This window comes from Pelodiscus sinensis, chromosome 3 (genome assembly GCF_052426305.1).
Source record: "Pelodiscus sinensis isolate ZL-2025 chromosome 3, ASM5242630v1, whole genome shotgun sequence".
NCBI classification, from domain to species: domain Eukaryota; kingdom Metazoa; phylum Chordata; order Testudines; family Trionychidae; genus Pelodiscus; species Pelodiscus sinensis.
In genome coordinates, this window is record NC_143054.1 from 88,499,060 (window position 1) to 88,521,885 (window position 22,826).

Sequence of the window (22,826 nt, forward strand, 5' to 3'; positions counted from 1 at the left end):
TATGTGTAATCCTATTTTAAAAAAGAATGAAATGGAAAATAGACATTTCTTAATCCATACATAAATGTCATGATTTGATAAATGTCAGGATTCTACACATATCCTTAAAACTCATACTGAGAATAATAAAATATATGGCAATAATGAGTCAAATGATATTTCTTACTCTTTGACTCCATTAGACTGGACAAATTAATAGTAGGGGAGAGATATCTTATTAGCTCTTTAGTTGAAAATATGCATTATTTAGTGCAATTTGGTTCTTTACAAAAATGAAATACAATATTCTTCAGAGTATCTTTGTAAGCCAAAGACCAAAGTCAACCCTGACAATGAACAGTTTAGCAGCAACGGAAATAGGATAAGTTTCATGAGAATTTTTTCTGCCCTTTTTTAAACCTGAAAACATTTTTGTCATCTGTACCCCACACATATAATTTCTGAGACTGCCTTGCTCTTTTTTGTTTCTCACTATGGATTCCCAAACTATTCCAATATGCTTTTACTGTTGCCTTAATTTTTTTTCCTCTTTCCTTTCTGGGATTTCTGAGTGAACTCAAATTCTCTCCTTTCCTCACCGAGATCTCTCAGTTGTCTTCCATTAGCTATTATTTATCTCACTGTTTTAGTTCTCTTCCATTTTTTGCAGAATATTTAAGTAATGCCCAGACAAAATATAGCCATATAATGATAACAGACGTTAGCTAAACGAGTGACATTACAGTGTAACAGTAAAAACAAAATAAAAACACGAATGATTAGCAACAGTCAGATAGCAGACTGAAAAGGCAAAATTACTGCACTGATAGGTCTGGAATGAAAAAAATAGTAAGGAAGAGTTTTCAAGAAAAATGCTTGGTGAATTCAGGACTAGAGTGGATAGAACTGAGTTTGTGACATTAACCTGTCTGAACAGGAAATTTAGGCTGACGTCCTTGAGATGTTACCTGTTAGTTCAGTGGGAACTAATCAAGTTTAAAAAAGATGACATCACACCATACTTTAGCACATAGAAGAAGTCAATTAACTGAATATGAATAAATCCAGTTATTCATTAAGATATGCATGTTAGTTTTCTAAGCTACATGAGCGGTCAGCAGCCTAAAGAGCTACAATGCCATGTAGTAATGGAGGTCATACTTTGATAAGTTTCCATGCTGATAAAATATAATAAGTAAAACTGACAGAAACAAACACAGCTCCAATGCAAATAAATGTTCCAGCTACTGAATCCTCAGCAAACATGGAATTAAACATTCTCAGCTCAGAGAAAATGGGTCCTAAACCTGATGGAGGGCCTCCTCCACACAAAAGAGCCAGGATTCCACAAAATACTCCACAAGGAACACTCAGGATAATCTCTGCTCAGATTACACTTTCACATAGGCCTAGTCTACATGGGGGAAAAGCCCACAGTATGTGGTATGCAGCAGATCTGTGAACAGTCTAAGGGTACGTCTAGACTACATGCCTCTGTCGCCAGAGGCATGTAGATTAGGCTACCAGACATAGGAAAATGAAGCGGCGATTTAAATAATCGCCGCTTCATTTAAATTTACATGGCTGCCGCGCTGAGCCGACAAACAGCTGATCAGAGCGATAGTCTGGATGCGCGGGTGTCGACATCAAAGGTATTTGTCGACCACCCAGGTATGCCTCCTGGGATGAGGTATACCTGGGTGGTCGACAAATACCTTTGATGTCGACACCCGCACACCCAGACTATCGCGTTGAGCCGACAAACAGCTGATCAGCTGTTTGTCGGCTCAGCACGGCAGCCATGTAAATTTAAATGAAGCGACAGAGGCATGTAGTCTAGACGTACCCTAAGTGTGCACATGGGGAATTAGTGCAGAGAAACTAATGGACTTTAGGGCACACTCCAAAGTGCCTTAAGCTAATTATTTAAAGTGCATTTCAGCTAAAATCTCTTCAGAGAAGCATAGCAAGGAGCAGAAATGTTCCCCCAAGATCTTCAAGTGGGTACTAGGTAATCTTGGCAGGAAGCATCTACTCTAACTCCCAGAAGGAACTGTCTGATTTAAAAGGTTTTCCCCCAAATATTCCTTAATTGTACGCCTCACAGTAATTAAGAACTAAGCAAGTCTGTTGTCATTTCAATCCCCTTGAGAATAGGTGCACTTACAGAAAGTACCTCCTACATCTCTAAAAAGCCTGTGGTTCCATTTAAAAAATCCAAAAAGCAAAAACAATATAAAAATACCCCCAAAATAAGAAAAAAATCTGTAAAATTATTCCTCCTCAATTAGCTCTTTCCTCTAGGTCAACAGTGGGCAAAAGGGCCACCAAGTGGGTTGATCTGGCCTGTGAAGGTCCTGCTGCTCCCCTATCCCAAGGCCAATCAGGGCCTAGGGACTGGGGAGTGTGTGGCATTTAGGGCTTGTCTAAAATACATTCCTCTTCCAAAAGAAGAATGTAAATGATCCCGATCGAAAATGCAAATGAAGCGCGGATTTACAAATCTCACATTTCATTTGCATAATTGCGTGAGAGCACTTTTTCGAAAAAGGGTTTTTTGAAAAAGAAACCGCAGTCTAGATAGGGTTCTTTTGAAAAAAAAAAAAAAAAAAAAACCTTTTTTCAAAAGAACAAATACTCCTGAAAAAATTAGGTATATGGGTTCTTTTGAAAAAGGGTTTTTTTCCCGAAAGAACCCCATCTGGACTGCAGTTTCTTTTTTGAAAACCCCTTTTTTGATAAAGTGTTCTTACGTGATTATGCAAATGAAGTGCGAGATTTGTAAATCTGCGCTTCATTTGCATTTTTGATTGGGCTCATTTACATTCCTCTTTCGAAAGAGGAATGTAATTTAGACATAGTCTTAGTGTCAACCCTGGCAGTTGATTCTAAGCCCTGCGCTCCCAAGGGCAGGGAACGAGAGATTGCTTGCAGGAATGAGGCAGGGCAGGGCAGGATGAGACTTCATGTGCTTCCTCTGCCCAATGTTTTTTATAGCATGCCCGGCAAACTCATTCAAAAACTGAAGTATTTTCATATTCAATGTGGTAATTGATTTTAAGCAGTCATGTGTTGTTTTACATTGCTCCTGTATGCACACACAAACAAAAATATGGACAGTGCTCTTTTGTCAAAAAACATTAATGATGACACAGTATGGGGCAGTGGGTTCTTAACCCTCATGGCAACAGCATCCAGCCAGGGAAAAAAAATGAAACTGCGGCATGCATGCATAAACGAGTGACAGCATTGTGGATCCTGAGGTGACAAGGTTTGGGTAGTAATGTGGACTTTATGAGAGGAATAAAAATAGTTAATTCTTGAATTGTAATGCCAATATAATAAGAAGCTCCTCAAATACACAAAATGCAGATGTTAGGATAATAAAAATAAATGTACAGTGCATGTCAAAATCAAGGAAGTGACTTGCTTTTTGTATTCCTTCAACCCAGATTTCTTGCTTCCTATGCACAAGAACTCCCCAAGACAAAGAAACGGCTTCTTCCTCAGAGAAAACCCATTTCCGGGGAATAAAAACTAAAGAAATTCCAGTTAGCAGCACTAGCAAGACTATTAAAATGTGACTCAAGTCTCACAAATTCATTTTCTAAAGTCTTTTTTTTTTAATAATCATTTCCTGTGATTTTTTTTTAAATAATAATTTCCTGCAATGTTTGTCAATGTTTGTTTTCTGGCTTATCAGACTCTCATTTACTCATGTTGAAATGTGTATTCCTGACCCTGAGCCAGCAGTTGGGTATTTCTACCTACTGTTTTTTGGGACTTTCCAAGTTTCTGAGCATCCAAGCCCCTGCCATAAACCACCAGTCATACATGTAAAGTAAGGATGTTAAATTTAGATTAATCAACTAAACAAGTAGTCGATGCAATGTGCATTGACCATTCCATTAGTCAATAAGGGCACCTCCACCTTTGGAATGTAGCAAGAGATCTGCAAGTGCCAGCACAGGATTCAAGCAGTTCTCCACTGGACCTGTGCTCCCTACTTTTGAAATGTACAAGAGCCTCTTGTATATTTCAAGAGAAGGAAGCATGGGGACATCGGGGACTGCTTGAGTGCTGTGCTGGCCCTGAACTCCCAGCGCGTTTTGCTGTTGAAATGTACAAGAGCCCTGATGGAAATTCCATTAACATTTCAAAAGCAGGGAGAGCAGGGGACTGCTTGAGTCCCCCGCTGGACCTGTGCTCCCACAGCGCTTCTGCTTTTGAAGTGTAGCAAGAACTCCAGGCTGGAAGCGGGTCTGGATACTGAGTACAGATGTAAGCAACTAGTCAACTATCTGATAAGAATAAGCTTATCGGATAGTCAACTAATCCCTCGACTAGTTGCTTCCCCCCACCTTGATGCCTCTATGAACAGGAGCCGGTGCTGGGGAGAGCTGGCTTAAAAGGCAGTTCCCGCAAGTACCATCTCCGTGGGGCACAGGAGAGGCAGAGAGGTGGAAGGGACCAGGCATGAGCCAGGAATCAGCTGATTCCCAGCTCACGCCCAGTCCCAGATGCTGTGTATCTGCTTTTTAAATGTATTAAGAGCCTGCTGGCAGTCTCTTAATACATTTAAAAGGATGGTGTGCAGTGGGGCGGACTCCGTGCGCGCTAAGAATTAGCTGTCCTGGCTCGCACTGGGTCTCCCCCCCTGCCGCTGCACTTCTGCTTTTTAAATGTATCGAGAGCCTACTAGCTCTTAATACATTTAAAAGGCAGAGCTGTAAAGCCATTAGCTCTTGGGGCCAGAAGCTAACCCCGCTGCAGCTCCATTGCTTATTGACTATTCAACTAGTCGATGGAAATTCCATCAACTAGTCGATTAGTTGATTAAACTAAATTTAACATCCCTGGTACTGAGAAGTTCCCCTGGGTTTCAATGGGGAATCACCACTGTAAGCACTACACTTTGTGGGGTTTGCTGCTGGATGCAGCCCTAAATCAGTCATAACTCTTCTCATCTATCTGCATGTTAAGAGGCCACCCAACTGCCACTTGGGTCCAATGGCCAGGCAGGATTTCTGTGGCCTAAATTCCTCTTCCCATACATTACTAGGTAGAACAAAATACTTGTTATTTCAAAGTTAATAAATCGCCTCACAAATAGCTGGCGACAGTCAGTGCTGTATTAACCATTGTCCTACAGCCCTTGAACTGCTCTGGCCCAAGGAACAGCTTGGTAGAGGTAAGAAATTTGAACTTTATAGTAGGGATGTAAGTGACTAGTCGACTATCCGAGAAGCATATGTTTATCGGATAGTTGACTTGACTAGTTGCTTCCCCCCACTTGGGAGCAGAGCTGGATACTGAGTAGGGATGTAAGCAACCAGTATCTGGCAGTGACCAGTGTTCTCTCTAAAATTTTCCATCTGTGAACAGACTGAGTTTTGTCTTGTCCACCAATATTGAGTTCATGTGCACTTATTCAGATGTGTGCCACCGTTGCACCCACCAGTTACTAACAAATATATTCACATTATATAAGAACACTAAAAAGCCCTCTCTCAGTCACAAAGAATAAAATGAGTTGTTAAATCAGCACTTTCACCCATGTATCCTTATTATTATGGCTGACTCTAAGTGCCAATATACTGTATTTGTCCCACAATCTGCTCATTGACCACCTCTGCACTATGTGATTTATCACCACACACAACACGGAAGGCTTAACAGTCATTCTGAAGGAAATGGGTGCTTTCTAACAATGAGTCTTTAAATAATGAAGCAGGTACAACAATCCCATTTAAATTGTTTAACTATAAAAAATGTAGTTAAGATCAGATAGCTGAAACATGAATAAAAAAGATGGAACTAGACATTGCTAAAATACAGACGTTATCAAAGCTTAGGCCAAAAGAGATCTCATCTGGGAAACAAAATAACGTTGGTCAAAGCTTAAATATAAAAATGAATAGCAGTTAGAAATGTAAGCAACTTAAACGAGCTATTTGTTCATAGCTTGCAATTTATACTGCCCCCCCAGCTCTTTGAAAGTCTAAAAAAAATTTAAAAACAAAAAAGTTCAAAACTTCACCTAGTAAAAGGTAAGCCGAGAAAGTTTAAAATAATATAATGCTCACTGCCAGATAAAGAATAGCTGTCAGTTTTGCAACCTTGAATAAAATATTTGAATGGATTTTTAGCGGAATTTTTAAAAAGTTTATTTATATACATATAAAGTTTATTTATAAATAAACTTTTTAAAAATTCCACTAAAAATCCATTCAAATATTTTATTCAAGGTTGCAAAACTGACAGCTATTCTTTATCTGGCAGTGAGCATCTACTGTAGCCTTAAATTCGTTAGTTAACTCTTCAAGCATCCTGACGCTTTCACAAAGTTTAACTTCATTATCCTTAAGTGGTTAATATTAAACATAAAATAAGTGAAAATAAAAAGAGAAACCCAAAATAAACACCCTAAATCCCTATGTCAATAATGAAGCAGCTAAAACAATACAAATTATCATTGAAATACAAACTTAAAAATAATTATAACTATTTCTATAACATTCAAACAATAATGCTTCTTACTTAAAATCTTTTAAAAACTCAAAAAAAGGCCACAATCTGGGTGGTTTAAAACAAAAAGCAACCTACCATGCACACACACAAAATCAATAGAAAACAATAATACCCAACTATTAAACTCCTATTCAAAAGAGTTTCCAAGATGGAGTTAATGCCAGGACTGCATGGAGGCTGCCCTGCTGTTCCTGGGGCGGGGCCGCTACCTGCCCCAGGACCCTGCCCCAGAGCAGCTGGGCAGCCACTGTATGCCTCTTCTGAGGTGGGTGGGAGGCAAATTTTTGTGTGTGCCAAAAGAGATTAAAAAAACGTGGACTTTTCAGGTTAGAAAAGAGACTAAAGGGGAGGGTGATATGATAGAGGTCTATAAAATCATTATTAGTATGGAAAAAGTAAATAGGGAAAAGTTATTTACTTGTTCCTATAACAGGGTTCAAAAAAGAGCTAGATACATTCATGGAGGTTAGGTTCATGAATGGCTTGCAATGGTCCCAGCCTGGTAGAAATGGTGGGTAGAAATGGTGTCCTTAGCCTCTGTTTGTCTGGAAATGGATGACAGGAGAGGGATCACATGATTATTTGTTGTTTTTTCTCCCTCTGGGGCATCTGCTATTGGCAACTGTCGGAGAACAGAATAGTGGGCTTGATAGGCCTTTGGTCTGACCCAGTATGGCCATTCTTATGATCTTAAATTATTTGCTAAGATGTATATTGAATGGCACAAAGATTCATAAGTTCAAGGAATTCTACCTATTTATAGGGACACATTTAGGTCTAATATATACTTGAAATTTTAAGCATGCTATACCCAGGTCAGGCAACTACCGTGTTATAACTAGGGATGTGAACTGGATAACTGATTACTAGTAAGCACCAGCATTACCGGATAATGCTTACCGGTACTGCTTACAGATAGAGGGCTGTTCCAGCACTGCGTAGGGGTCAGGAGCCAGCAGTGGCAGCCCCCTGAGCCACCACTTAGGTAGGGAAAGGCTTTGACAATAGGAATGCAAAGGGACCATACACTGATAAAATAGCAGTGTAAGTGTGAAGACACGGCTTCAGCATGTAGAAAGCCATGTAGAGTACATAAAATAGGGGTTCAGGCCTTTATGACACTCTACTGAGCAAGTTGTGCCTCTCCTTCTATGCTGTTATTTATACCCAAACTAATAGTCTGTAATCTCTGCATCACTATAATTGCTGATTTAGCCTTTGAGTTAAATTGTTTCTGCTCCTAAGAAGATAGGAGAGGGAGAACAAGAGCACTGGAACTCAATTCCTAAACCCAATGCAACTGTAACAGAGGCAGCCATAATGAAATTGCTTTTATTTCCTGCATGCTAGAGCTACTGGCATACTTTGAGAAGGGCATGCCTAGCTGCGGGCTGGGTTGGGAAGTCAGCATTAGGATAAAGAGAAAAAGAGGAAGTTACTTACCTTGTGCAGTAATGACATTTCTTTGAGGTGTGTGTCACTGTGGGTGGCCCACTCTAGGCGTTGGGCTCGTCCCGGTGCCGCAGGTCAGAGAGTCGTCAGCTGAGGTTCAGCTGGACCGCGCATGGGTGGTGGCGCATGCTGTTCGCACCGTTTGTGAGCTTGCACATGATCCAGCTCCTGCCAGTTCCTCCTAATTGGATCACTCCTGAAAAACATAAAGAAGAGACTCCGAAGAGGGGAGGAGAGCGGGTCGTGGAGAACTCATGGGGACACACACCTCGAAGAAACGTCGTTACTACACAAGGTGATGGGTACTCTCTTCTTCTTCAGGTAGCGTCCTCGTGGGTACTCCACTCTAGGTGAGTGCAGAGCAGTAGCCTCGTCTACAGAGGTGGGATCAAAGTCAGGATCTCGCTGCTGTGGACAGCACTGCAGAGACTAGCACTGATTCTTGGGCGACAAGCATCAATGGCATAATGCTTAGCGAATGTCATGTCCGAAGATCATGTCGCCGTGCGGCGAATGTCCTGAATTGGTACACCTTTAAGGAATGCCAGAGAGGTAGAGGTTGCCCTGGTAGAATGAGCAGTAATTGGCATCGATGCGAGCCTATTGTGTAACGTGTAGCACATTGTAATACATTTCACAATCAGCTTAGAAATACGTTGCGAGGATAATGATCGTCCTTTGGTTCTTTTGTCTGAGCACAAGAGAAGCCATTGAGATTGACTGGAAAGGGCGAATCCTTTCTAGGTAAAAAGCTAATGCCCTACGGACATCCAATGTATGCAATAGGGCTTCATGGCTAAAGTTATGTGGTTTGGGGTAGAATGTCGGGAGTATTATAGGCTCGTTAATATGGAATTCTGAATTCACCTTCATTAAAAAGTTGGGGTGAGATCAATGTATTACTCCCTGCTTGGTAAACAGAGTATATGGAGGGTTGGCCGAGAGGCCCGCCAGCTCTCCTACCCGTCGGGCCAATGTTATAGCCAGCAGGAAGGCAACCTTCATAGTGAGCGTAGGGATGTCACAGGTCGCAAAGGGCTCAAAATGGGGGTAGGTGAGGGGTCCAACACTAGCTCCAAGTCCCATAGAGCAGGAAGCTTCTTACGTGGGGAGTGTAGATTTGTTAGGCCTTTCAAGAGGCATTTAGTCATCGGGTGAGCAATGACTGGAAAACCCTCAATTGACTGTCCAAATGCAGAAATTGCTGAGAGATGGACCTTGATGGATGAGAGCCCCAATCCTGAATGGTGTAAGTGGAGTACGTAGTCCAGGATACGATGGATTGGGATGGACATTGCATCGAAGTTATTGACTAAGCACCAAGAATGGAAACGGTGCCATTTATAAACGTAAGTTTTGCGTATGGATTCACGTCTGCTATAGAGTAGTACTTATTTCACCTCTTGGGAGCAGAGGACTTCTGTGCTATGGAACCTGCTAGGAACCACACTGTGAGGTGTAGGCGGTCGATTTGGGATTGTGGCATGGACAGTCCTGGTTGCGTTGAGCAGATTGGGTTGTTTCGGTAAATGATTTGGAGGTTAGAATCACAGAATCATAGAATAATAGGACTGGAAGAGACCTCGAGAGGTCATCGAGTTCAGCCCCCCGCCCTCAAGGCAGGACCAAGCTCCATCTACACCATCTCTGACAGATGTCTATCTAACCTGATCTTAAATATCTCCAGAGAGGGAGATTCCACCACCTCCCTTGGCAATTTATTCCAATATTTGACCACCCTGACAGTTAGGAACTTTTTCCTAATGTCCAATCTAAACTTCCCCTGCTGCACTTTAAGCCCATTACTCCTTGTCCTGTCCTCAGTAACCAAGAGGAACAAATTTTCTCCTTCCTCCTTGTGACACCCTTTTAGATATTTGAAAACCGCTAGGTTGCAGGGACAGTTGTAGGAGAAGGGGGAGCCATGTCTGTCTGGGCCAAAACAGGGCAATGAGTATCACCGTGGCTCTGTCCTCAATTATCTTCTCTAATATTCTTGGAAGAAGTGGAACTGGAGGAAAAGCATAGAGAATATGGTGAGACCAATTTATAAGAAATGCATCCCTCAGAGATTTCAGTCCCAGACCAGCTCTGGAACAGTATTTTGGGCACTTCGTATTGAGATGTGTGGCAAAGAGATCTATAGTGGGGTGCCCCCATTGGTGAAATATAGAATGGGTCACCTTTGGGTTGATCTCCCACTCGTGCTGAGGAAAAAAATGTCTGCTTAAGGCATCGGCAATTGTATTGTCCTTGCCTGGGAGGTATGTGCCCACAATGGTAACTCCATGGCATATACACCAATCCCATAGCTTCGTGGCTTCCGCACAGAGGGATCTGGATCAGGTTCCGCCCTGACAGTTGATGTAATAAACCATGGTGGTGTTGTCAGTAAAGATTTGAACTGTCTGGCCACAAATCTTTGGGTGGAATGTCTTGTATGCATTGAATACTGCCCTGAGCTCCAGAAGATTTATATGCCAGAGGGCTTCTTGCGTATTCCATCGACCTTGGGCAAATTTGACCTCGCAGTGTGCTCCTCATCCCAGAAGAGATGCATCTGAAGTGACTTGGGCATAGACGATGGAACGGAACGCTGGAGAGCATGTTGGCGGGAGAAGTCCACCATGTCAGGGATTGTCGAACTATTAATGGTACCTTCACTAGTCTGTGTACATCGCGATTGCCTGGGTGATAAACAATGGCCACCAATGCGGTAAACATCTGAGGTGTAGCCTCGCGTGCTGTAAGACATATGTTGTGGCAGCCATGTGTCCCAGAAGTTGTAGGCAGGTAAGAATTGGTACCTTTGGGCTGATGGAGAGTGTCTGTGTAAGGTTCTGTATTTTGTGGAATCTTTCCGAAGGAAGATACGTTTTGGTCATTATAGAATCTAATCGTGCCCCAATGAACATGAGAGATCTTTGCGGGGTGAGTGATAACTTCGGTATGTTCAGTATGAGACCCAAGTCTGTAAACAGTTGCTTCGTGACTTCGGTGACACGAAGTGCGTGATCGTAAGTATGGGCCTTGATTAGACAGTTGTCCACGTACGGGAAAAATATGATGCCCTGGTAGTGAAAATACGCAGCTATCACAGAGAGTGTCTTGGAAAAGACCTTGGGTGCTGATGATAGGATGAACGGGAGAACTTTGTTTTGAAAGTGCTGTGTGCCTATGACAAACCTCAGAAAGCATCTGTGAGCTGGGTGTATCGTCACATGAAAATAAGTGTCCTGCAAATAGAGGGACGTGAACCAATCTCCCTTGTTCAACGTGGGGAAGATAGACGCTAGAGTCACCATCTTGAACTTGTTTTTCCTGAGATACCGGTTGAGATTTCGAAGGTCCAGGACAGGCCTCCATTTTCCTGACTTCTTTTGTGTGAGGAAATAAAGAGAGTAAAATCCCTTCTTGCCCTGGAAGTGTTCGGGCACTGCCTCCACCACCCCAATCTCTATGAGTCGAGTGACCTCTTGGAGTAAGAGGGCCTCATGAGATGGGTCCCTGAAGAGGGACAGAGTTGGGGGGGAGGGAGGGAGAGAAGAGGAATGGAATAGCCTAATGTTATTAATTCCCGGATCCAACGATCTGTAGTGATGGTAAGCCACCTGTGCTGGTAAGGTCTCAGTTGGTGATGAAACAACTTCTGTGATCCCGGGAGGTATATCAAGGGAATGGTTCGGAGCCCCTCGATAGGACCATCAAACTTGCTGCCTGTTGTTCTGAGGATTAGGGATCCTACCAACCAGTCTGTGTTCTACGTCTTTGCTGACAACGTCTCACATGTTGTTGTTGCTCTTGCTGTCTATATCTGGGTCCCATTTATGAGATGGGCCTTTGTCTGTAATAGGGTGTATAACGCTTACGGTGGTAAGGGGGCGTATACATCCCCAGTGTTCTTAAGGTCATTCTGGAGTCCTTGCCGGAATGCAACACTTGATCCCTCTTTTCAGTGAACAGACTCTCCCTATCAAAGGCCAAGTCCTCAACCTTTGTCTGCAAGTCCTTAGAGACTAAGGCTAGCTGCAACCAGGATGACCTTCTCATTACTACCGATGTTACCATGGCACACGCTGCAGTGTCGGCAATGTCTGCAAGGCTATTGTTGAGGCCATGTAACCCTCCTGGACCACTGATTTTAGCAGTTGCCGTTTGTCCTCAGGCAAATGCTCTAATACTGCCACCAGCTTGGAATAACTGTCAAAGCTATGGTTGGAAGGTTTGCAGCATAATTCGCCATTCGAAGAATGAGCATGGCAGAGGAATAAAACTTTCACCAGAAAAGGTCTAGTCACTTGGACTCTTTTACCTGCAACATTTTTGTGCTGTGGTTTTTGGCTTTTTGTTGAGCTGCGTCAACAACCAAGGAATTTGTTTGCGGATGCATGAATAAGAATTCTATCCCCTTCGAAGGGACAAAATATTTCTTGTTGGACTTCTTATGCATAGGCTGGGAAGAGTCAGGTGTTTGCCAGATATTGTCCGCAATCTCCAAAATTGCATCATCGAAAGGTAACGCCATTTTCGAGCTCTGTGAGTGCTGAAGATTTTTTAGGAGGCAATGTTGTTTCTCTTGGACCTCCGTGAGGTGCAGTTCCTGGGATTCCGCTACTCTTTTGAAAAGGTCATGAAATTGACAAATGTCGTCTGTGGGAAAAGAATCACCAGGGAAGACTACATTGTCTGGTGAGGAAGATGACTGATCCATTGGAGATTGTGCCTGGGACTGTGTTTGCTCAGGTGCAGTTACTTGAACTGGCTCTGGTTGCCTAGGAGGAAGAGGATCATCTCCAGACGGTGTGGTAGCGTTGGTACCCTGGAACTGCTGTAGGAGCATTGTCGATGATGACGTCGGGATCTGCAGGAAGAGTGCCCCGAAGAGTATTGATGCTGGTAGTGGTAACGGTCATGGTAATAATGCCAGGGGGAACAATCTGGTGAGTATCGACTTCTGGAGTCAGAACGATATCTCAAACAAGATGACCGTGCAGGTGGCGTAGGGGAACGAGATCTGACCTGTTATACGATGGAGAACGTGAATGCCCGCGGTATCATTGAGGTGACGGTGAGTATCGTGGTGAATGCCTGTGATGGTGTAATATGGATGTGGCACGAGTTTCCTGCTGAAGTTGTACCAAAAAGACAGAGGCTGGTGATTGTGGCTGGGGCGAGAAGACCGCTGGTTCTGGGCTTGGGGAGGGCGTTATGATCTGTTAGGACTTGTGTTTGGCCTTTCCCTGCATCGGTGATTGGTTTGCCGCAGAATGGGATCTATAGTGCGGTGGTGCCGTGGTCCAGTTCATAAAAGGGTCTGTTGCATCTTGAGTCGATGTCTCAAGCGTGTTCCGCGGAGATGTGGTCGGTGCAGGAGCCCCTGCCGGTGCTGATGTTGGCGTGGATGAGCCGCTTTGGGACGGTGCTGACAACAGTGCTAGAGATGGTGCTGGCATGGACGGTGTCACCACAGCCACGAATGGTGCCGGCGTTGTTGGTGCCATCTCAGCCACTGGCATCGGCGCTGTTGGGGCCGGTGCTGTCGGCGTCACTAGAGGCGCAGGTGTCAGTGCCGCAGGCCGTGCTGATGAGACCATGTCCGCCGGTGCCAAAGGCTTTCATTTGGCTGGAGCCGGGGCTGAGTCAGATCTTAGAGCTACGGCCGGTGTCAAAGCCGCCTCCTTGCACAGGGAAGGGCTCGGCTCTGAAATGCTACGGCTGGACTTGTGCCATTCAGCATGCCGAGGCAACCTCGATCACGAGGTACCTGGCTTGTCACTCATGCTCCTGAGTGAAGCAGATGAGTGGAGAGGTGACTTTTTGCCCGGTGTTGGGGCCACAGACGTTGATGGTCTAAGGTGGCTCGGCGTCAGCAAGTAAAGCCTTGCAGAAGAGGAGCATTTTTAACTGCATCTCACGGTTATGACTTGCTTGGGCAGTGAGCTCGGTGAAGTGTGGGTATTTTTGGGGTATATGACCCTCGTCCAAGCACCTAATGCATATCAGGTGTCCATCAGATGCTGGCATAGCGTCACGGCACTGCGTACACTTATTGAAACCAGGGGAACCCAGCATATTGAACTGAAGAGAATTTTTTTTTAAACCAACATGAAATAACTAACCCACTAACAACTAACTAACTAAACTTGAACTACTGGATAACTATTACAACTATTTTACAGATTTTTTCTTTTTTGTCGTCACAGCTGAGGAGCAGGGGTTTGCTCTGCCTGAGACCATGAACGGTTAGGAGGAACTGGCGGGAGCCAGATTGCGCGCAAGCTCACAAACGGTGCAAATAGCATGTGCTGCCACACATGCGCGGTCCGGCTGAACCATGGCTGATGACTCTCCAACCTGCAGCGCCGGGACGAGCCTGACACCAAGAGTGGAGCACCCATGGGGATACTACCCGAAGAAGAATACATCTTTGTTTAAGTGGTAATTTCAAGAGTGGGTTTCCCTTCCCTTCTGGAGATGCAATACCTTCCCCCCCCATCACCACCACAATTTCCCATTCTTTGCCTGGCTCATGCTCTACTAGCTATCACAACCATTGCTTAGCCCTAAAATAATCATTTTTTAAGTCAGAGAAAAAATAAAAGCAAAAAGGAAAGTACCAGCAGTGGCAAACAATCGAGAAAATGTGTTAACTTTTAAAGCCCATACTATGTGTATGTGCTCTCATCAGAATACAAATCAGAGTCCATTTTCCAGAGAAAGCTAACTTCAGTTAAGATTTGCACGGCTGTTTATAATTAAGTATTGCAACTGCATAAAGATTTATTGGTTATTTTCTTCTCTGATCTTTAAAGGGATAACAACCCAAACTAATTTGATTTTTCCAGATTTGCAAATTTACAATAGATTGAAATCCTGAGAGAGTACACAACAGATGGATGATTGTTATTCTAATTTCAGCTACCTAAGAGTGTAGATAGCTGTCATTTAAAAAAAAAAGATAATCAATTTCTTATTTGTAGGAACATGATAAACAGCAAGTATTCATGCACTGTACTGAAACTACTTTTGTTTAAATCACAGTTTCAGTTTATTAAGATAAAACCTTTGGCTTCTGTTAAAGCCTCTGTTAAAGAAACTCTCAAAATCCCAAAGAATGATGTCATAGAGAGGATGAAGCATACAACAATCTAGAAGATGCTTTGAGAGCTTCTTTAGACACCGAGCTGGAGGTGGGAAAGATGTTTGAGAAGAGACGTGGTCCTAAAATCTATTTTTAAATGTTTAAATATGGACTAACCCTTTAAGAATGAACTAACTGGTAGGGAAGAAACTATTTTTTTATATTAAATATTAGTATCTATAAGACTTGGCTGAGACTGCATAAACAAGATAGTGAAGGAAAGACAATATCATGTAAGATAAGCAATACAATTAGTCTTGATCAAAAATCAGTTGTCTCCTTTCTTTAAAAATCTTTCCAGAAAACAACCTGACGGGATCTTGGAAAGGTTAGGTATATTCAGATCAGAGAGTAAAAGACTTGATATCTAACAGATAAAGAAGCTCATTTCCTAATGATCATGGGTTTCTATTTTTATTTCATTATTTTGCTGCTGGAGTCTAACATTTAAATTAGGCTGGGAAGCATAGGCCCTGATTACCATTCAGCACTGGAATAAAAACAAGTTGTAAACCTAGAAAATTTTCAAGAAACAGTTTTGTTTTCTATCTGGCCCTACTAATTTCACAGCATATGAAGGGACAAGGGCTTATCTTTATTTTTTGTGTAAACATGTAAGCAGGGTCTCTGAGGAGGAGAGTTTTAAAGAGCAAACTGTATTTACATAAACATACCTACACAGTAGACAGAGCAATGTTTCTCAAAGAGATCAACTTTGGCTGGTGTTGTATTACAAATTGCTTTAGTACTTAATGCAGGGGTAGTAAAATTTTATTAATATTGCTGTCTTCATTATATGAATAAAAGGGAGAAGAACTGTGCTTAATCTGTCCCAATGAGGAAGTCATTCTCATATGAAAAACCTTCTTAAGTCAGGGGCTCAAATGCCAGAGTCCTTTGAAAGAGAAGAGTGGGAACACGTATCCCAGTTTTTACTTTTTTCAGTTCTGAGTAAGGATGCTAATGGGGATAAGATCTACTGCATACTGAAGCCAGGTGTTTCCTAAGCCTAACAAGTAACCCAACGTTTCACTTGCCTATTTGCTCTTTCTGTTGTACTTGACATGCTTAGAAGAAACTCCATTTTATCAAAAAATTAAGCAGAATTGGGCTGGTTTTCTAATCCAGGTTTCCAGCTGCCCACACTTCAGAGGGACAAGACACAGTGCCTTCTTGAAGGATTTCTCTCTCAGCAGGAAGATGGTAACTATTGTCCAAACCTCTTTCATTCACAACTTTATTTTAAGGTTTTGAGAATAAAGCCTCAAATATATGGTTTTGAGTGGATAATTAAATTATTCTGTAGTCCTGGCATCTCTGTTCCAAGTAACACAAAATTATGCACTAATTCTACATGTATTTATATAATCCTATACATCATTAAAGCTGCTGTTAGAATTGAAGAATATATTTATACAGGCAATATACAAGTGATAAATTGGATAGGCGTGTACAATTTTTCACATGTTTAAAGCTGTATCACTTGCTTACTAATCCTTGGATTTATTCTAACATTCCAAACTCCTGAATGAACAGTTTTTAAAGCCTGAAAGTTAAAAATGAAAATCAATCCATCAAGGAAATATTTCTTCTTTCTTTTCAAAAATGTGGAAAAATCCTCTCCCCTTACCATAGCCCAAGGCCTGAGGAGGCAAGAGTCTATATACACTCCATTTAAAAAGCCATGACGGGTCCATACCAGCTGACTCAGGTTCCAGGAATCAGGCTAAGGGGCTGTTTCACTGTGTTGTAGATATTTGGGTTCAGGCTGCAGCAGAAGCTGGGACCTTCCCATCTTGCAGGATGACAGAGCCCAGGGTCCTGGCTGAACCTAAACATCTACACCAGAATTTAATAGCCCCTTAACCCAAGTTCCCAGGAGCTCAAGTCAGCTGCCATGGCCCAGTCACAGGTTTTTAATTGCAGAGTAATCATACCCATTAAGACATGGGCCAGATTTTCTCAACATACAAATGTCACAACCTTAAATCTGATACCTTGTGTCCTATCTAGAAACCACTAGAAACTGGGCTGAATCCCATCTTTCCAACAGATGATAACACTTGTTTAGTTCTGAAAGATCATAAGACACAGAACTAAAATCATGATTTTAGAAATATTTTACATGCATTAGTTTCTATTTTCCTCAGACTCTGAGCCCAGCACAGTTCAATATATGGTAAATAAATTATGTAGCTTTACAAGCAGAGTATAAAGAAATAATCTCAATTATGTGTTTTAAAAATCTGAAAAAAACCTAAAACAACTTCTATAGCAAAAATAGTATATACAAAATGCATGATGATACGATATACAAAGAGATTTGGGGCCAATTTGAGCTAAGGAAAATGTACACTAAGGCTACATCTAGATTACATCCCTCTGTTGACAGAGGGATGTAAATGAGGAACTTCGAAAGTGCAAATGAAGCGGAGATTTAAATATCCTGCACTTCATTTGCATAATTGTGTTACGGCGCTCATTCGAACAAGCGCCATTTCGAAAGTAAAACTGTGGTCTAGACGTGGTTCTTTCAGAAACAGCAGGCTTTTTTGAAAGATCCCATGAACCACAAAAAATCTTTCGAAAAAGCCTGCTGTTTTTGAAAGAACCACGTCCAGACCATGGTTTTACTTTCGAAATGGTGCTTGTTCGAATGAGCGCTGTAATATAATTATGCAAATGAAGTGCAGGATATTTAAATCCCCGCTTCATTTGCACTTTCGAAGTGCCTCATTTACATCCCTCTGTCGACAGAGGGATGTAATCTAGATGTAGCCCGAGTATCTATTCCTTTACTCACATCGATTTGACCTTATGATAACATTTTCAGAAGTACCTAAGTCTCCATTATTTTTCCATAGAACACAGGTGCTTTTGAAAATGTTACCTCATAAAACTTATTCATGAATAACTATCCTAAACTCAAAAATAATAAATAGAGTGAGGATAGAAAATGGTCATTCTATTTCATGGAGGATTTAAAGATCTTTACATTTGGCTTTGTTCTGATTTGGAGTAAAACCAAAATTTTCAAAATTCTTTGAGAAACTGTTCTCTACCCAGATGCCCTGAGAGCCCATGCTCCCAGGTAGTCTGCCTGGATTCTGTCAGAATTTAAGCAAAAATCAAACAATGTTTCAATATATTTAGATTTTGATAACTTGGCAAAATCTGTTTAAAAATGCCTTTTTCCCCCTAACCATTTCTCAATTAAGCCTTATGCTCTACTACATATTTTGTAGTGATAAAAATGCTGTTACTCTGCAGTCAGGTGATTTTATTCTGTATTTTTTACTTACTCACCTGCACTGTGATTACTAATCTACATGCATCAATATTAATTCAAACATTTATTACTTCTGAATATTTTCCAAGAGCTTCAATTAAACAAAAACAAACCACTTACAAAAAATACTCTGCCTACACTCAGTTCTATGATCTTGTACTGAGGTCTAGGGAGGACAACATTGCACAAGAAACATATTTAAGGTAAGAGACCTTCTGATGTATATAGGTAGAAATAGGAGCTCAAGACCATTCAAAAATAAAAGAATACCAAATTTCCAATCAGACACAATATATTTCCTTCTAGTACAGAGAAAGTTGAATTACAAAGTCTTGGCATTTTAATGTATGGGAAAATTAATCTGGGTTATTCTGAGAGTTTAAAAAAATCTGTTACCTGTATTTTTGTTTCCCTGACACATGTACATGGATTTACAATAAGTAGCATTAAAAAAACAGCCATCACTTGCAATTAAACTATTTAAGACATTTCTAAAATAGTTGTTGGTTAAATGTGCAATTTATAAACAATTCATAAGGGATTTATTGGCAGTTATTTGGGATGATAGTATTACTCAAACAAGAATCCATAAAATCCTTATGCCACCATCATTTATTCCATATCTCTCGGTGTATACTGTAGCTATAAGAATACTCAAAATTCCATTGACATTTAGTCATACTGTGCTTCCCAAAACAGGTTATCTTCCAAAGGACACTAAATGTTTACTATGATTTGAATAGTGAATAGATGAACAGTTAAATAAAAAAAAAAGATGTGTAGCTACTTTTTAATAAAAAAATCTATGGATATATTATTTTTTCGTTTATATTCAAAGATGAAGTGCCTGTAAACTTACCTTCATATTCTCCAGTGCTGAAGTAACATTCTGATGGGTTTTCAGAAAGATGCAACACAAACTTTTCAATTATTTCTGCCAAAACTGTAATAAGCAAAAACCCATTAAAACATTAGCGACAATGAATGGAATGTGGACTTACATTACCCAACGAAATTACAACACGTGGACAACTAAAGCAATTTGAACTCCTTCATGTTTATGCACATTTGTATGAAAAGGAAATCAAAATACTGTGCTTCTGTATTCATAACTTTCCTGATTCAAATTAAATTTTTAATAGCTTCACTGAGAATCTATTTGGTGTTAACTGAAAGAGAATTATTTATTATCTCTAGATCCTCCAAGGATTACTTCAGAATTTGTTACATGGTTTCAATATATAAAGAAAATTAACTCTAATTAGGCTACAATACCTTACCACATTTGTATATGGATGTTCACTGTGGGTAAAAATGCTACTTGAAGACAGAAGACAAGAGGCAATGCTCTTGAAACACTTTAAAGGTTCTGTTCTTCCTTCTCAACAAATTTATAGAAAAGTAATCACAAGCTTTCCAGTAAATATTATTAGATATTAGAGGGCAAGAACAAATCTTAAGACTTATGAGCTGCTTCTACCAATTTATTATTACTGTAGTCTTACTCAAAGATCTGCTTCCTCCATAAAAGCTCCCATGGGTATTGTATTCCACTCAGGCTACATCTAGACTGCAGACTTCTTTCAGGAGAAGTTTTTCCGGAAGAGATCGTCCAAAAAAACTTCTTTCGAAAGAGAGCGTCCACTCTGCCAAAGTGAATGAAAAAGCAATCTGTTTTTTCGAAAGATAGTATCCACACTGAATGGACACTGTCTTGCATTTAAGCTGTGATTACTATGGACGGAGTTGCCACCAAGGCACTTGTGATTTTTCTCTTCTTTCGAAAGAGCTCCCTCCTTCCCTGTCCACACATGCCTTTTTCCGAAAGAACTCTTTCAGAAAAAGGCTTCTTCCTTGTAGAAAGAGGTTTACCAATGTCAGAAAAATTCCTCTATTCTTTCGATTTTTTTTGAAAGAACGTGATTGCAGTGTGTACACAAGTGATGTTTTTTCAGAAAAATGGCCGTTTTTCCAAAACCACTCTGTAGCGTAGACATAGCCTCAGTGACTATATTGTGTGGTCAAGCAGAATGCTGGAAGTTTGTCACTATCTGTAGCCCTAAGCACTCCTGTATAAAATATGTTTTGTGATACATCATTTGAAAATTAATAACTTGCAGGTCAATAACATTATGGTAAAATGTATGTAGCAACATTACATGTACAACTATGAATTTCCCTTTTAGGCTGTCACTTCATGTGTTCAAGACTATGTGCTTTAGAGTAGGTAAAGCTGTTAAACAAATTTATCTCAGAGAAAAGAATGTAATTTCCTCACCTGGAAGTTACTTCCATGGTATTTTGAAAGGAGACTATATTTACATATCATGTGATGAGACCTACTAAGCTAACAAAAAGGTGGAGGAAAACCGTATATTATCATGACAGGGGAGAAAATTAATAATCACATGTTTAATGTTCATTCATTTGCACCAAAGAAGGCAGGAACTACAATAATATGCATTTTAGCAGACAACTCCATGAAGGGCAGAAGCAACAGAAATTTTTGTTCAAGAGACTCTGTGTAGCTTAATTCACAGCTGGATATCTTATCTGGACATGTCCTTCAGAAGAATTGATGTTAAAGATTTATTGGACTATAAAAAGAGAGGGGCCAAGAAACTCCACGTTATTTATCTTTCACCTAAGACGACAAAGGTACCAGCCCTTCGACATGTGTGGAGATAAATCCTGGCCCAGGGAGTCAGTTGCTGAAAGTACATGGTAAGGATGGATTACAGAATTTAGAATCATAGAATACTTTAACTGGAAGGAACCTCAAGACGTCATCAAGTCCAGTCCCCCGCACTTACAGCAGTACTCATCTAGACCATCCGTGACAAGTTTGTCTATCCTGCTCTTAAATATCTCCAGTGATGGAGTGTCCACAGCCCTCCTGGACAATTTTATCTTTTTTTAATCTAAACCAATCCAGTACTGTGTTTGAATTGAACTGTTTGGTAACTCCAGTTAAAGTAACAAATTCTTGTATATTTACTATTCAAAGGAGCAATGAACCCTCCCATTCCTCTGGTTGTACCATGACAAGGTTAGTCAAGCATTGCAGGAGGGCTCCAGGATCCAAACCAAAGCTGCCCAATACATAAACATGGAATACATGGAATGCTGACTTTGGGCATTTCAGACAGAGAGCTACGGTAGCAACACATTGTGAAGCTCTCAGAATTAATTACAAGATAAGAAGTGACAATTTCTTACTAGTCGGGATTTCATTACAGAATGTGACATTGCCTACAAAACTGTACCTTCCTCTCTTGGGGTATATCTAGACCGCTTTCCTCTTCCAAAAGAGGAAATGCAAATGAAGTGCTGATTAACATATTCTCATGCTCCATTTGCATATCCTCTTCTGACCCTTTTTGAGGAAGAGGTTTTTCCACCAAAAAACGCAGTCTAGGTGTGGCTTTTTCGCAAGAACCCATATTCCTCAAAAATGATGTTAATAGGTTCTTTTGAAAAAAGGGTTTTTTTCATGAAAAAGCCGTGTGTAGACTGCAGTTTTGGCGAAAAATCCTCTTCCGCAAAAAGGGTCGGAAAAGGAAATGCAAATGAAGCGTGAGAATGTGCTAATCAGTACTTCATTTGCATCGCCTCTTTCGGAAGATGAAAGCAGTCTAGATGTACTCTTGTAGGATAGTAGACAATAATTTAGTGCTGACTCTGTCAGCATTAGCTTATCCTGCTTTTCTTGATCATGTAGAATGTGCCCTTAAAAAGTGCTAAAGGACTGAGAACCACTGCAGTCACATAAACTCATCTCAATCTTAAAATTACCTGTAGGTTTGGGAAGGTTGCATCATTTTTTACTTTTGTAGCTGGGAAAAGTACATCACATTCCCATCTCTTCTGTGGGAGTATCCCATGTAGGGAATAATTACATAGATTAAGAACTAAAGAAAGCAACAGTGAAAATGTAACAAGGACCCAAATGTAACATGACCCCAAATCAGGTGTTATCACCAAGACAATTCAGATTTAAAAAGGCTCTGATCGCCCCCTCAATTTACAATATCCCCTCACCACTCCTAATTGTTGTTCTTAACAATGCATAAAAGCAATAATTTTTACAGTTCCTTCAGCTAATGTTTAACCTCATCTGTTGTCATTAAATTATACACATTGCTGGTTTAATTGTCCAAAAGAGTCACAGGAATCATACTTTTACACCTGCAGTCTATTAAAATGCCTTAATTAAGGAAGAAAAATTCCACTAAGAAAGATTTTCAAGGCTGTTCTATTTTTACATATGGAAATCTATGTCTCTTCAATCCACAGTTGTAAATATTATCAGAAGTTGCTGGAAGATTACTATTCTGTGAGCCAGAGTTTTCCCCACTGGGGGAAACAGACTAATATAGAACTTTAATGCTTAGGAATCAGATCAAAAGAAGTCTACAAAAACTGTAATTATAC

The 22,826-nt window shown here is 40.8% G+C and overlaps 1 protein-coding gene and 1 long non-coding RNA gene across 9 annotated transcripts in view; one reads left to right on the forward strand and one right to left on the reverse strand.

The window, feature by feature from the left end:
- TBC1D32 (TBC1 domain family member 32) overlaps positions 1 to 22,826 on the reverse strand; it is a 210,858-nt gene that overhangs the window by 54,362 nt on the left and 133,670 nt on the right. For all 8 annotated transcript variants that reach the window (XR_012902654.2, XM_014577943.4, XM_075924062.2 and 5 more), the window contains one exon: positions 19,252 to 19,335. Coding sequence is in view for 7 of the 8 variants with exons in the window: in XM_014577943.4 (XP_014433429.3) it covers positions 19,252 to 19,335 (84 nt within the window). In the remaining variant the exon portion in view is untranslated. The remainder of the gene's footprint in view (positions 1 to 19,251; positions 19,336 to 22,826) is intronic.
- Positions 15,136 to 19,365, forward strand: LOC142827872 (uncharacterized). The gene is made up of 3 exons (XR_012902656.1): positions 15,136 to 15,241; positions 16,232 to 16,306; positions 19,231 to 19,365. It is a non-coding gene; the product is annotated as an uncharacterized LOC142827872 (long non-coding RNA).